The sequence below is a fragment of the Malaya genurostris genome, chromosome 2, assembly GCF_030247185.1.
Source record: "Malaya genurostris strain Urasoe2022 chromosome 2, Malgen_1.1, whole genome shotgun sequence".
Lineage (NCBI taxonomy): Eukaryota > Metazoa > Arthropoda > Insecta > Diptera > Culicidae > Malaya > Malaya genurostris.
In genome coordinates this window covers 149,237,141-149,253,737 of record NC_080571.1, presented here as the reverse complement: position 1 = coordinate 149,253,737, position 16,597 = coordinate 149,237,141, and the positions used below count along the sequence as shown (strand labels likewise).

Below are 16,597 nucleotides of genomic sequence, written 5' to 3'. Positions count from 1 at the left end.
ACCGAAATTTACACAAAGAATTTTATCGTAACGACAGGTGCTTGATCGAAGATAACAATTTTGATAGTAAACACTTAAAATATAATGCAAAACAACTGTGGGTAAACTGCATGACATACAGTAATAGAAACATATTGCGAAGATATGATCATAATATCAGAACCAGAAATGTGCCTGATCAAAGGAGATATGGAGCGTCTAGATATTCGAACGCAAATAATTTCAAGGAAAAACGAGTTAAACTACATAAGACAAAAGACTACAAATTTATGATGTTATTGAGATCGGTAACCAGACCAAATAAGGAAATGAGTTTCCTAGTGGACACAGGAGCAAATGGTAACATGATAAGTAGACGAAACGCAGAGTACATGGGGGCATATATAATTAATGGAAACGGAGTCATAGAATATTCTGGGGTAACAGGTACTGTTATACCGCTGACAGACATGTGATTTCCGTATAATGATTTCTGTACAACGTTGTACGCGTACAACGATGAGGTGACAGACCCCAACTGTGAGGGATTCTGGCAACCGTCAGAAGACTGGCTGCATTTCGGCTGCTGTCAAAATTGTTCGGCGAAATTGCGTCACTATCTCGCCGTATGTGTCTTGTTTATTTCTCTCTTTCTTCTTTTTTCTTTTTTTTTATTCGACTGCATTTGATGTTTGTCAATCCCGCATGTACATACAAAAAACGAATCTTGAGACGAACTAAATGAGATTGAAATATGTGTATGTTTGGTAGTGATAAAGCACTGTTATTGGCAATAACATTTTCCATAATTAGTATGTATGAAGGTCAATAATTTATTATCTTTCATATGTACTTTTTAATGAAAAATGAAACCAAGACGCTTAAAATGCAGAACCGATTCAAAACGGTTCTGCCAATCTTGTATGGCAAGAATCTGACAGAAACAGAACCGTTAATAACCGCTAGGCGAAATTCTCTGCCGGTTGTTGTATTGTTGCCAGACTTTTGCCGGAATTCTGGCAGAATTCCGGCAAAAACGGCTGGCAGACATAGTCAGCCGTCTGGGGGGAAATCTGCACGCCGAGTACAAATGGGACATGTTTTGCGCACAGAATGAATGTACTGTGAAACGAAAAAGCTCAAAATTGAGGTTAATTTCCCAACTCCGAAGATCGATAATATAGAAACCAAAATTTTTTGTGGTTTGAAGATTATTACTAGCAACTAATTTATGACAGATAATCAGATAATCTTGTCTCTCTGTCTTAGCTATTAAACTATTTGTGTGTGAGTGTTCATTGGATGACAGTATCACTCATATCATTGTTTAAATGTAATTAGCATTAGAGAAAATTAGATGTTCATAATTTTGATGTTCTACCATAACATTCACTGATAAAAATAAAAAACAAATATAAACATAGAATAGAGGAAATATGAAAGACTTTTAGAACTAATTTCCGGAACACGAGCACTCTCTAAGATATTATTAGTATGTAACCTTAAGAAACGGCATGGCACACACATATTTCAGAAAAATTCTGTCAACGTAACAGTTTATTCATCACGAAATTTTCATAAAAAGGATTATGTTCATCATAGAACTAAATTTAAAACCTTCTTGAATTTTAAATCATTCCGAAATAGATTTGACATAGATTTGATGCTATTATATAATAGCAAAGTGCATCAGAAATCTTATGAAAAACGGTCTACTACATTGGAATATAATCTGATAATGATATAATATAATATCTGATATAATCTGCACTGATGAGTCAAAGACGAAACGTAAAAATAATAAAAACGGTTATGTGCCCTAGCACAAAATTTGGCTAACCCCTAAATGACCATACCTGCATCGGCCAGAAATAGTCGAAAACACGTTTTCGTTCGGCACGTCAGAAAAGACATTGCACTCCGTTGCAAAAAAAAGTTCTGTAAGTAGCAGAAACTTTACGTCTGCTTAGCGGTTCAAATTGAACTGCCGAGTTTAGCACTAAGCAGTTCAACTTGAACTGCTCTGCACTGATGAGTCAAAGACGAAACGTAAAAATAATAAAAACGATTATGTGCCCTAGCACAAAATTTAGCTAACCCCTAAATGACCATACCTGCATCGGCCAGAAATAGTCGAAAACACGTTTTCGTTCGGCACGTCAGAAAAGACATTGCACTCCGTTGCAAAAAAGTGTTCTGTAAGTAGCAGAAACTTTACGTCTGCTTAGCGGCTCAAATTGAACTGCCGAGTTTAGCACTAGGCAGTTCAATTTGAACTGCTCTGCACTGATGAGTCAAAGACGAAACGTAAAAATAATAAAAACGGTTATGTGCCCTAGCACAAAATTTGGCTAACCCCTAAATGAATCTGATAATGGTTTTATTAGGATTTTGAGAAGTTTAAAGTTGTTATGGTATATTTATGAAGTAACACTGAAAACTATTACAAGCATTTCTTAAATTGAATATGTAACTTGGTACGTGTTCTGCTTCAATTTACTCACACTGAAAGACATGATTCGCTGTTCACTCTATTCATACTCTATTAATAAATAAGACTCTTCCTAAACAATTTAGAAACAAGTTTTCTTTCCATCGAACGGCATTCAACCCGATGACACAAGACGAAGTAATAGGGGACCAATGTTATTAATGGAATTTCGATAGGTCATCAATAATCAGGATGATTACACAATTGGTTTATTCATGTATTGGATATTTATCGTTTATTACTACCACATGTGCATTCAAAATATAAATCATTATGTTTTTAAATCCATTTTAAACAATAATCATACTTGTTATTGAATAGAAAACAATTACTCAATAGTGCTGATTTTTTGTACAAATATGAATAAATTGTTTTCCTTAGTTGTATTTCAAAACTTCACCAAATTAATGAATATTTCGTGGTTTGACCGCTACAAAGTATATAAGTTTTATGCTGCTTGTTATCATTTTACCGAGATTTTTTTTCCAAAATATGACTATGGTTGTTTATTATTTGATGCTCAGAAGAAGGAAATATTGTTTCATGAGTTCACCATCGCTCGCCAATGACGCTGGTAGCAGTAAACAGTGATGTGATTTTGCGCAGTACAACGATGAATGACCGTAGTACGAAAATCACCGTTGTATCATGATGCTCGCGTGATACCACCGTGATTCAGGTTGACAGACTTGTGATTCCATGGTGTACAGTGATACCGATATCACATATCTGTCATAAGCACTAGGAAAACATTAGGTACCGTAGAACTAAATTTCATCATCGCAGGAAGAATTTTCCAAACGAAGTTCGATGTAGTGGAAAATTTGACCCCAGGTGGTATTTTGGGAATGAGATTTATGAATAAGTATGTTCTTAGTATGCACAATGACCGAGTGTGGATGTGCTTACGGAAAATACCTCTCACATTCGAACCAAAAACGGAATCGTATGAAACTCATCAGAAACAGGAGAACAGAGTCAAATCAAGACCTGAGTTTAACGGAAAATAAAAGTTACGGTCAAACAACTGGTCAGAACCGGACGGATAAAGTACTGGAAACATTGAATACAGATCACTTGAAAAGATAAAACTTTGTAGGCATAGAGAGAATTATGGCAACGTATAGCGATGTCTTCTATTTGAAGGGGGATAAATTAACTATCACCGATGCAGCGGTACATGAAATTGAAACCACTTCAAACGTGCCTCTCAATAAACGGCAATACAGATTTCCAGAAGCCACTAAAACACATTAATGAAGAAATTGAAGAAATGCGTAGGCAAGGTATCATAAGGCCTAGTAAGAGTCCGTGGAATGCACCAGCCTTATGTGTTCATAAGAAGGACGATGAATTTGGCAACAAGAAATACAGAATTGTGGTTGACTTTAGGGCTCTAAATATAGTCGACATAATTGTTTTTGGTTCAACTATTGAAGAACATAACGAGAACTTGTGCAAAGTTTTGAGGGCATTGCGCCGGCATAACTTAAAAATCGAGCCAGGAAAATGTCAAATTTTAAAAACGGAAATAAAATGCTTAGGTCATGCAATCGACAAGGAAGGCCTACGGATGAAAACATTAAGGCAATTAAAGAAATGATAGCGCCCATGACGGTTAAAGGAGTCCGCTCATATTTAGGGACAGTAAATTTTTATGGAAAATTCATACCACATATAGCAGAGAAACGTAAACCACTGAACGATCTCTTGCGATAGAATGTGAAGTTTGTTTGGACAAACGAGTGTCAAAAAGCTTTTAAGGAACTAAGAAACTTTTTAACTTTAGATACACTGTTGGTAAGACCAAATTAAAAAGACAAGTTCTACACTACTGTGTTGTGATTACGCCCTTGAAGCCCTTGAACAAATTAAAAACGAATCAGGCAGGTTTACGTTATTTAAAAATAAACAAAAAACAGAATGGAATCCGCACATGGACGGATTAGAAAACATCGATTTTGGATGGGACGAAAAAGAAGACTTAGGAACATTTTCTTATTTCAACGACTATGCAATATGCATAAATAGCAATGATATCAAATTTGATCTGTTGAAATTTTCAAAACATAAAACTAACCAAAGCAATTTTGATGGTACTAGAAAAAAGATGACTATTTTAATGGAAGAATATTTGCAATTCCAGAACATAAAATATGGGGTTTAGTTTTAAATGGCTCAAGTAAATCACTAACCGACTCAAAAATTCTATTAGATGGGTTAGTAGATAGTTTCAGTAATTGTCCCGAAGACATGAGAGGGGCGAAAAACATTCTGATAATTTCCTACCGAAATATGCAGAAAATTCCCGAATCAAATGTACTGAGGTTAATCGCAGAAAAATTTGATAAAATTTTCACACTATACGCACCGGTAAAAGACGGAATGTGGGTGCCGGAAAAAGATCGCGAAACTTTATTGAAAGAATTCCACGATGCTCCTCTAGGTGGACATGTTGGAAGCAAACGGATGGCAGAGCGTATGAGTCCACTATTCCAATGGACTAATATGCGCAAAGATATCGAAAATTATGTAAGACAATGTGGTTCTTGGCAGAAGAATAAAATTGGCCGTTCGAAGAAAATTCCAATGAAAATTACTACGACATCATTAGAACTATTAGAGAAGCTGTACATGGATATAGTAGTACTTCCAGAGTCTGACTGGGGTAACAGATACGGCCTTGTTGTGCAGGACGATCTGACTAGATATTTAGTTGTAGCACCGATGGAAAATCAAGAGAGTTCCACGGTTGCTCAAACTTTTGTAGATAACTATATATGTAGATTTGGGACACCCGCTGAATTAGTAACGGGTAATGGATCCAATTTTGTTAGTTCATTAATGAAAAATATCTGTAAAATTCTAAAAATTAAGAAAATTACTACTAGTACATATCATCCGCACGCAAACCTCGTCGAAAGATCCAATATAGAATTGAAAACACATCTTAGACAATATGTGGGTAACGATCCTAGAATATGGGACCAACTTTTACCATTTTTTACATTTGAATATAATACTACGATTAAATATAACAATGATGGAATGTACTATGAAGATTAAGTGAATGAAATGCGATCTACATTCAAGCGGTTGCATCATCAAGCACGAGAAAATTTAATTAAGTCAAAAAAAACGTAAGGAGTTGTATGATAAAAACTCGAGCGAATGGCAACCAATGTGGGGAGACTTAGTGTTAGTCAAAACCAATCCCTCAGGCGCAGGACAAAAACTACAATCACTTTGGAGAGGACCATACGAAGTAGTCGCTTTACCTAGTGAACAAACAACTACAATTAAAAATGGAAAAAGGCTTCAGAAGATCCATAACAATCGATTGAAAAGATATACCGAATGATCGATGAATTTAAAAAATAAACAAAACTCGAAATCACTCGAAAAATTTTAAATATAAATATAATTTTAACTGAGAAGATAACCTTTAATCCAGTATAACTGTATAAGAATAGTCATTATTGTATACAAACAAAAAACAAATAAACAATTAAAATTAGCATATTATAAGACAATATACAAAATGGAAGCACGAAATAATAAGATAAAGATCGAATTGAAATTTATTAGTCATGAAAAAGTGTAACAAAGGAATAACTTTTAAACCAAATATGAGATTTTGGAACACAAAATCAAGATGAAATTCAAGTTAACAAAATATGAAAATTATTAGCGAAAAATATATTCGACAAAGCGATATTGTTTGAATATGCAACATAAAAGTGTAGATAAGTTAATGTGAAACGGACAAAAGTTATTTGAAGGTGTACGACTAGATATCAACACGAACAAAATATGAAAGAAATCGGGGTTAAAAGTATCAAAGGAGAAATAATCCGTTTAGAAAAACTAGGAAAAAACAATATACAGGTATTTTGAAAAGAATGGGAAAACTTGAAGCTGCATTATGGCTATGATATGTTACAAAACATGAAAAAAACATTATAAAAAAAACGAGAATAAAACAAAATAAAACAAAATCAATGTTGTCAAGATGTTAACTGAGTATGCAATATGAAAACCAAATGGGAAATAAAAATCAACTTGGATGAATCTATGGATTACGAAAGAAGTTATGTAAAAAAAAAACAATCCATGCATGGAAATCAGTGGAATAACAATAAAATATCACAAAGAGAGAATTATGAAAAACATTTTTGCTTACAATGGAAAGCAAACTTAATACAAGGGAAACAATATCAAGTAGTAGTAAAAGGATGATGGAATATAACTAAAAGGGGATACTCAAACGGGATTTTGTAAATAGTATTTAGGTATTCAAAATAAAATGACATGATAAACATGAGGTCATCACAAATATACTTATTCATAGTTAGACATTAAACTAATATAATGAAAAATAAAATTCAACAATGATGTGATGGAATTAGAATACGACACAACGTTAGAGGACAACAAAATGAGAAAGATATAAGAAACTAGTGGATAGAGTAACGAATACCAAAACGACGCTGGCCAGCACATAATTCCTATGAATGAAAAGAAAGTGCGCACTATATTGAACGGAATGGCAGTTTGTATTAATAAACAAAGCATCTGGATGAAGATGAAATCAAATTTTGTGATAATTCTCAATACTCAAACAAGACTTCGAGACAATCAAAATGAAACAAGAATATGAACCTGAAAATCGGGTTTTACTTGAAATCTCAAATTATTTATGACAAAATAAATACAACACTCAACGAATCATACAGGGTCATATAAAGGGACAATACATAGATCAAATCAATAGGGAATTAATTAATAATACTGACGAAAAAAATAGTGTTGAAAGGATTAAGGGAAATACAACCCATATGTGAACATAAAAGAAATCAATAAACCACTTTACAATGTATACTAACATATATATATCTGATTTATTCACAATCAGGCCGAAATCATATCATAAAGATCTTACAAAACCATATTTCACTATACCTTAGCTAGTACAGATAGTATATTAGTAAAGTAATTGCGGTGCTCACAGGTGCCTATTTTAACATATTGCATCACAGTAAAAACTATACCACCGAGCGAGTTAATTGACTATGTACACAAGCGACGCGATCGCACTGCAATCGCGTATATCCATAGCAATGAAAATATGTATATTGATTATATGTTATGTGGTAGTTAGTCAACCCAAGAATGCCCAGTATGAATTATTTAGGGTTTCTTTACATAAATACGCCGGAATGTTTTCGCATTTATTTGGTTAGGTAGTTATATTTTGAGTATAGAAAGGGCGGTTTTTGAATTTATCGGGGCTTCGTAGTTCAACTGTTGGTCCCAAAACACCGGAGCTCTTCGGTGTTTTTTCCACTTTGCATTCGTTGGTCGATCTACTTCCTTGTTTGTAACGCAGGCGGGGAATCAGATTGACCATACGCCTAGACTTTGTATCGGCTTGTAACGCAGGACGGTACTAGCTGAGCAAAGGACATTCGATACTCTCTTGGGATATTCATATGAAGGTTATTGAAAAAAAAGTTGCTTCATTGTCAGGTGCACTGCGAAAGGTTAGCAACTTTGTTACAAGGAAAGCTCTGATGAGTTTCTATTTTGCTGTATCCATTCTCACATTCAATATCTTCTAATTGCATGGGGTCATGCGTCTAAAACTAGACTCAACAAGATCCAGGTTCTGCAAAATAGAAGTATAAAACCCATATTCAGGTTACCCCATCTGTATCCTACAGTTTTGCTGTACTCAAACGTCAGCCACAGCATTTTCATATATTGACACTGAGAGATATGCTAACGATCATGTTCATTCACAAAGTACTGTAGCAACCAGGAGCTCACAGCACTTTACCACTCTCGGTTATCACTCGCCAACTAAGTAGTAGACAAGCTAGCTCGTTACTGCGAGCATGCGCCTCGACTAACTTTGGTCAAAGCCGAATAATGTTTCATGGCACAACTGTCTATAATTCTCTACTTATACTTATACTTATACTTATACTTTGAAACAATTAGGAACATAAACATATTTAAAACTAACCTGAAACAACATTTGAAGTCGAAGATAGCCGATTATATCGTTTAAGTGTATCAGCCGTATAATGCATACTAGATTATATTATACTATGTTACATGTAGTGATGTCAAACTGTGTTAATAGTGCATGTATTTACTAAACTCATGATTATCAACATTATCTATTCATTCATGTTTTCAAACAATCATTATTTAATCGATCCAGCCACTCGTTCATTCATTCTTTTATTCATTCACTTTCACTCACCCATAATTCATTCATTAACTTATTCATACATTCATCCATCAAACCATTTGCACGGAATCGATGATCGTCCTTATCACACGTACGTTCGGATACAGTAATCGCTTTGCTACCTATAGCTGCTATGGTAAAGATGATCAGGTTATCTCTGTTGTAGTGATCTCACAGTGCTGCACTAGATGATGTCTTCATTTGTGATTCCATCGATATTAATATGGAGCATAATCAGTAGACCTCAGGGTTGTAGTTGAAGGTGGCTGATTATGTTAGCAAACATCCTCACCCACTTAGAAATTGGTCAATTTCTGAAAAATAAAACAGATCCTCTTCGACGGGATAGGATTGGGAAGGAGGGATTTTAGGTTGACGCTGACCTTTCGTTGATTTTCGTTTCTTCATTTGCGATCGGCCGGAAACAAATTTTTTCTACGGGTCGGGTAAGTAGTCCGGTGGCTGTCCTTAAGGTAACTACCCTTACAACTCCGTCTTTTCCGGGATGAGTATCGCATATTCTTCCCATCTTCCACTTCAGAGGGGGGCTCATTATCGTCCTTAATCACAACCAGCTTTCCCACTTCAATTTGAACCGCTGGTTTCCATCGTCTCGTCCTCGCTTGCAGCTGACAGAGATACTGTCCCTACGCCATCTGGTCCAAAATTCTTGCAACCTACGTTGAGTTAGTTGCCAGTGCTGTAGTCGATTAATAGGTATCGTAGTAAGATCCGGTTCAGGTAAGGCATGTAAGGATGAACCGATTAAAAAATGTGCTGGTGTTAATGGCTCCAGATCGTTAAGATCATCGGACATTGGTGTTAGGGGGCGAGAATTGAGGCAGCCTTCCACCTGTACTAACAGGGTGTTACAGTCCTCTGACGACATCGGCGTTTCACCAACAACCTTGAGCAGATGTTTTTTGACGGATCGAACTGCTGCCTCCAAAAGGCCACTGAAATGTGGTGCGCTTGGTGGGTTGAAATGCCATTGAATTCCATCCTTGGCGCATTTTTTTGACACTACCTCGTGGTGATTGCGATTCTTCAGCAGTCTAAGGAATTCTTCCATCTTGTTGCGAGCCCCCACAAAATTAGTTCCGTTGTCGGAATACATATCCACACATCTGCCTCTTCTAGCTATTATTCGTCGAAGAGCTTGAAAAAATCGGTCCGTTGAAAGATCTGTAACAAGCTCTAAATGAACCGCCTTAGTACAGAGGCATACGAAAATCGATACATAGGCCTTGACAGCTACTCGCCGTGGCGCGGTTCTGACATAAACGGGGCCAAAATAGTGAACTCCTGAACGGGTAAACGGGCAAGATGCTGTAACTCTCGAAGCAGTCCCCCATGAACTGCTGAATCAGTGTTGGTTTTGAACGGTAGCATTTCAAGCATTTCCGCACAATGTTCCTCGCTACATTCCTTCCTCCTAGTGGCCAAAAGTGCAGTCGTACTGCAGCTAATAATAACTGCGGTCCAGCGTGCAGCAGTCGTTCGTGGTATTGTAGCAGAATCAAGTGAGTAAATTGATGCCGTGCGGGTAAAACAATTGGGTGTTTGATATCTTTTGATCCGTGAGCATATTTCAGTCGCCCTCCTAATCTGATCAGCTGATCTTTAGAAATAAATGGGTTATACCTCCGTAAAGGTGATCCCTTTTTAAGTTGTGAAGACGGTACGACCACTTTGTTGTAATTTATTTAAAGATGGCTTTTTGGTAAATGTTGCTTTACAAAATATTTATTTTGCGTTAAAATACGTTTCGAAGGAATATCCCTTCATCTTCAGGGCAACTATAAGGTTAACATACATGATTAGTCACAGTTTTCACATTATACAATTTCATAACAAATTGTTTACTCACAAACGACAACAAATATTTTTCGTCAAGTGGATTGAAACATTTAAAATGATCAAAAACGGGAACGGCTACTCTACACTAAAAGCACAAACGGTGTGAAAACATTAATTTGAACGAACTACGATTTGAATTTGTATGTTTGTTTTAACTTACACAGTCACTTCCCCCGCACATCAAACCAGATTAAACATTGAAATATTTCTTAGTCATGGCTGATAATAGAGCAAAAATCAGAAAGAGATAGATGAGCAGCAATAGACAGCGAAAATGAGGAGATGAACACGTAGAAAAAGAAAGATACTGTTGTTAATGTGAGAGAGAGTACAACAAACCAGAGTATGCTGCATTTAAATTATGTGTATCGGTTCTAAAGTTAATGGTGGAACCATCTGTGAAAATGTGACACATTTCTAAAATTTGCAGTGCATTGATCCTATTTTTTTTTCAAATAAAATTTTTATTAGGCTCATTTGCTTTAGCTTAACGTGGCCGATTGTCTTGTTGTTAGGGAGAGAGAAAGGGATGCCGTATTACGGGGCGGCATACTCCCCAGTTAGTAAGGGGACATAGGGAGGGTGGGACCTACACAGTATTGAATTGAAATTTGAATACATCATTGGTTTGTGGCATACATCTTTTAGACACATTTTGCGTTCGATGAATCTTCATGTTTTTCAGCTTGTAGCAATGAAGAGATTATTCTGGATTGGGACGCTTCGTTGGTGTGTTCTGACGCTGATGTGACGTTTTTGGGTAGCTTCCAGCAACTCAGTCAGTTCAAGGCAGGTGCATGCTCCGAAGCATCGTTTACACAGGCCATACTTCCAGCAACGTAAAGAAGAGTGCGGTAGAGCTGTAGACGAGAAAGAGATAGGGAGAGCACTAAATTTGAGCATTGATAGTTTTCAAGAAGTTATAGATGAGAGTCATATAAGGAAGATTTCGAGTTGCCAAGACGTCGCGGACTGGTACGAAGGGTGGTATACCTCGGGCCCGAAGGGAACCTATGAGTTGGGACCTGGCATCACAATACTCGACACATGTCCAAACAACATGTTCGATGTCATGATAATCCTCACCGCAAACGCAGACACCACTCTCAGCGAGCCCCACACGACGGAGATGCGCGCTGAACATATAATGATTAGACATGAGCCTTGACATTACACGAATAAAGTCTCGGCTCATGTCTAACCCCCGGAACCAAGCTTTCGTCGATACCTGTGGGATTATTGAGTGTAACCATCGTCCCAGAGTTCCACTATTCCATGTATTCTGCCAGCTAGCTAGAGTTTTCTGACGACAGCAACTGAAAAATTCATTGAAGCAGATTGGTCTTTCATAGATATCACCTTCTAGTGCGCCCACCTTGGCTAACGAGTCCGCCCTCTCATTGCCCCGTATGGAACAATGTGAGGGGACCCGAACCAAGGTAATCTGGTATGATTTTGCAGATAAAGCACTCAATTGTTCCCGTATTTTCCCCAGGAAATACGGTGAGTGCTTTCCAGGCTTCACTGAACGAAGAGCCTCAATGGAACTGAGACTGTCCGATACAATGAAGTAATGATCTGTGGGCAGAGTGTCAATGATCTCAAGGGTATACTGAATTGCAGCTAGTTCTGCGACGTAAACTGAAGCTGGATCACTGAATTTATAGGAAGCGGTGAAATTTACATTGAATATACCGAAGCCAGTGGACCCGTCTAGATATGATCCGTCAGTGTAAAACATTTTATTACAGTCGACTTCTTTAAATTTATTATTAAAAATTTTTGGGATCTCTTGAGGGCGTACAGTATCCGGGATTCCACGAATTTCTTCTTTCATGGATGTGTCGAAAAACACAGTAGAATTAGAAGTATCCACAAAATGAACACGATTGGGAACAAACGAAGAAGGATTTATATTCTGAGCCATGTAGTCAAAATACAAGGGCTAAAACGGGTTCGTGAATTAGGCTCGACGAACTTTTCAAAGTTTTCTATCACCATCGGATTCAAAATGTCGCATCGGATTAGCAGTCGATATGAGAGATCCCAGAATCTGTTTTTCAACGGTAAGACGCCCGCCAGCACTTCAAGACTCATCGTATGGGTTGATTGCATGCAACCCAAGACAATACGTAAACAACGATACTGAATTCTTTCCAGTTTAATGAAATGAATATTCGTAGCGGAGCGGAAACAGAAACATCCATATTCCATTACTGACAATATCGTCGTTTTGTACAACCTGATCAGGTCTCCTGGGTGAGAGCCCCACCAAGTTCCGGTTATTGTACGAAGGAAATTGATTCTCTGTAGGCATTTTCGTTTCAAATACCTAATGTGACATCCCCAGGTACCTTTGGAATCGAACCAGACCCCGAGATATTTAAATGTGAAAACCTGAGCTATGGTTTCACCCCCTAGTTGAAGCTGTAATTGCGCAGGTTCTCGCTTCCTTGAAAATACAACCAGCTCAGTTTTCTCCGTAGAGAACTCGATACCCATTTGAAAGCCCATGTCGACAAGTTGTCGAGGGTATCTTGCAATGGTCCTTGGAGATCGGCAGCTTTGTGTCCTATAATAGACACAACACTGTCGTCGGCAAGTTGTCTTAGCGTGCAAGATGTGTTGATACATTCATCAATGTTATTTACGTGAAAGTTGTATAAAAGGGGGCTTAAGCATGAGCCCTGAGGAAGACCCATGTAACTGAATCGCTTTGTCGTCAAATCACCATGCTCAAAATGCATGTGTTTCTCGGACAATAGATAATATAAAAAGTTGTTCAAAACTGGTGAAAGACCATGCTGATGCAACTTCTCAGATAGAACGTTAATGGAAACTGAATCGAATGCCCCCTTGATGTCGAGGAAAACTGATGCCATTTGTTCTTTACGAGCAAATTCCATTTTAATTTCTGTTGAGAGCAACGCTAGACAATCGTTCGTTCCTTTGCCCCTGCGGAACCCAAATTGTGTACCTGAAAGCAATCCATTTGTTTCGACCCAATTGTCTAGACGGAAGAGAATCATTTTCTCCAACAATTTCCGAATACAGGAAAGCATAGCAATCGGCCGATACGAATTGTGATCGGAGGCTGGTTTTCCAGGTTTTTGAATAGTAATAACTCTCACTTCTCTCCATTCGTGTGGGACAATATTACCCTCGAGGAACTTGTTGAGTCGGGCAGATTTTTCAACAAGTTGAATTTAATTCTGTCTAACCCCGGGGCTCTATTGTTACACGACAAGAGCGCAAGTGAGAACTCTACCATCGAAAACGGTGTTTCGTTTGTATTCAATGTCGCGACGCGGGAGAGATGGAGGGAGATGGAGGCATCGGAGAGGGAGATGGCATCGGAGAGGGAGATGGTATCGGAGGGGGAGATGGTATAGGAGGGGTAGATGGCATCTCGGAAGCAAACTCAGCCTCTAAATGTTCTTCGTTCATTCGTTCAGCTTCGCCCTCCTCCGAGACACCCCCACTGTCATCAATATTCATATTTAAAGTGCGGGAGTAAAGAAGTCTCCCGCACATGAAATGAGAAAAAAAGAAATAAAATGAAAAGAAAATATATGAATAGTAAAAGTTGAAAGAAAAAGTTTGAGAAAATACTTAACAGCATGTCACGGTAAGCTGTTAGGTGAGTTGCTCCTTCACTCCTTCGTTGTGCTTCAGCGTGACCTTGACTCAGGATTTGGCTGCTGCGATGCGGGTAGCAAACAATAGAAATAACTGCTGCCCGAGGATAGCACAATAGCGTCTACTGTCGACACCGATACAAAACCGGTGCACAGACAGAACTCACTTGCGGGGATGCTACTTTTTATCACTTTTATTTAATGCCTATACTACAGCCTCTGCTGTGCCTTCGTCTTACCGATGTCGATTGTTGAAAAAACGCGTGTGCTCACTTCGAACATTCGGTTACGAATGCATTGATCCTATTATCTTGATCTAGAATCTTTGCACTGTCCAAATCAAAAATGTGTTCAGATTCAATCATGTGCACCATTAACGCTGTCTTTTTATATTCATCCGTTTTGCTCTCACTCTGATCGGTGCCCGACGAGACGAATTTTTGGTACCGCTGTATCAAAGAGCGGTGTCCAGACAACCGCTGTTTCAGTTGCTGCGTGGTTAAGCCAATGTATGAGCTATCGCATTCTGTACACGGAATGCGATAGATTACATTGCGCCTTAGAAACTTCGAAGTGGGATCCTTGAGCCTCGAAAAAAGTGATGCGTTAGTTTTTATGCACTTAAACCCCAAACGCACATTCTTGTGGTTCCTCTGAATAATCTTAGCCAGAGCTGGGGTAAGTGCATCCACATGGTGAAGCGACCGGTACACCATTTGGTCAACGTCGCTTTTGTTTCGGTTGTCATCGCTCAGTTTGTTCACAAATCTATTTATAAGTCTGTTGATGAGTGAACTTGGATAGTTGTTGCGGATTAAATAATCACGCACTGTTTTCTTTTTCTCAGTTACAGATTTGCACGTAGACAACCGAAACACTCTCCCAATGAAACCAGTGGCCGTGTTTAGTTTTTGCGAAAGTGGATGAAAGGAGAGAAAATTCAAAATTCGTCCCGACGCAGTAGGTTTTTTGTACCAGTCGGTGACGATTTTTTGCTCCTCTGTTCTTATTAAAAGCATGTCTAAGTACTGCAGTTGGTTGTTTTCTTCCACTTCGCATGTAAATTGAATATGAGAGTTGTATGCATTTAATGCGTTCTGTCTCTTGGGAGAGCGGTGACTAAATCATCAACATATTTTTTGAAAAATGGAATGGGCATACCGATCGTCCCCATCACTTGATCGAGCAAGGATTCCATTACCAGATCGGCAAGTGCAGGTGACAATGGATTACCCATCGCAGTGCCGGAGGTTTGCCTGTAGTAAGTGCCACGGAAGACAAAATAACTGGAGGAGAGATTGAAATCGACTAGTTGAGTGAATAAATCACTGTCTTTGATGGTTGTATTTTTCTCGATCGAACTCCAATTATTTTGCACCGCTTTGATAACCAGGTCTCGGGGAATGCAAGTAAACAAACTAACGACATCGAAAGAAACCAATACGTAGTTAGGTGGAAGGGTAACGTTGTTTATGAATGAACAAAACTCATAAGAGTTTTGAACATTGTATTTGTTCTGGTCAATCGATTGTCGTATTATGTTTGCAAGAAACTTTGAGAGATGATATGTTGGGCAATTAATGCACGACAATATGACTCTCAGTGGAATATTTGGTTTGTGTATTTTTGGAAGTCCGTAAATTTTTGGACACGTTGCATTATGTATTATTAACCGAGACCTGGTGTTTTGGTCGATCATTTTTCGATCGTATAAAGCATTCACCAGTTTATTGTTCTTTATTTGGACTTTGTTAGTCCAATCAGAATCAATCCTCTCGTATGTACTCTGGTCACCAACAAGGGCTTGCATTTTGTTTTCATATTCTTCTTTTTTCATTATTACAGTTTTGTTTCCCTTGTCAGCTGGCAGAACACAAACATCAGGATTGTCCCGAATGAACTTTTTGCTGATGTGATATGCTTCGATCAAAAAACGATCGACGGCACTGGTAGATGAATTGAATAAGCCGTTCTTCCTTTTGTTCACGTAGTTTTGCATTATATTAGTGAACTGATTGCGGCTTGCCGTCTGTAGAATCTCGTCGGGCTCGAGTTTAAGGATCGATTCCAAGTCAGCAATAATCTTAAAATATGGAATTTCTCGATTATTAACGCATCACTTTTTTCGATCCCACTTCGAAGTTTCTAAGGCGCAATGTAATCTATCGCATTCTGTGTACAGAATGGGATAGCTCATACATTGGCTTAACCACGCAGCAACTGAAACAGCGGTTGTCTGGACACCGCTCTTTGATACAGCGGTACCAAAAATTCGTCTCGTCGGGCACCGATCAGAGTGAGAGCAAAACGGATGAATATAAAAAGACAGCGTTAATGGTGCACATGATTGAATCTGAACACATTTTTGAT

At 38.1% G+C, this 16,597-nt stretch overlaps 1 protein-coding gene across 1 annotated transcript; it reads right to left on the bottom strand.

Annotated features, from left to right (window-relative positions):
- Positions 1 to 9,294: 9,294 nt before the first annotated feature.
- Positions 9,295 to 9,846, bottom strand: LOC131428900 (uncharacterized). Its single transcript, XM_058592959.1, has one exon. The coding sequence runs from the start codon at positions 9,844 to 9,846 to the stop codon at positions 9,295 to 9,297; it is 552 nt and encodes a 183-aa protein (XP_058448942.1).
- Between the last annotated feature and the right edge of the window lie 6,751 nt (positions 9,847 to 16,597).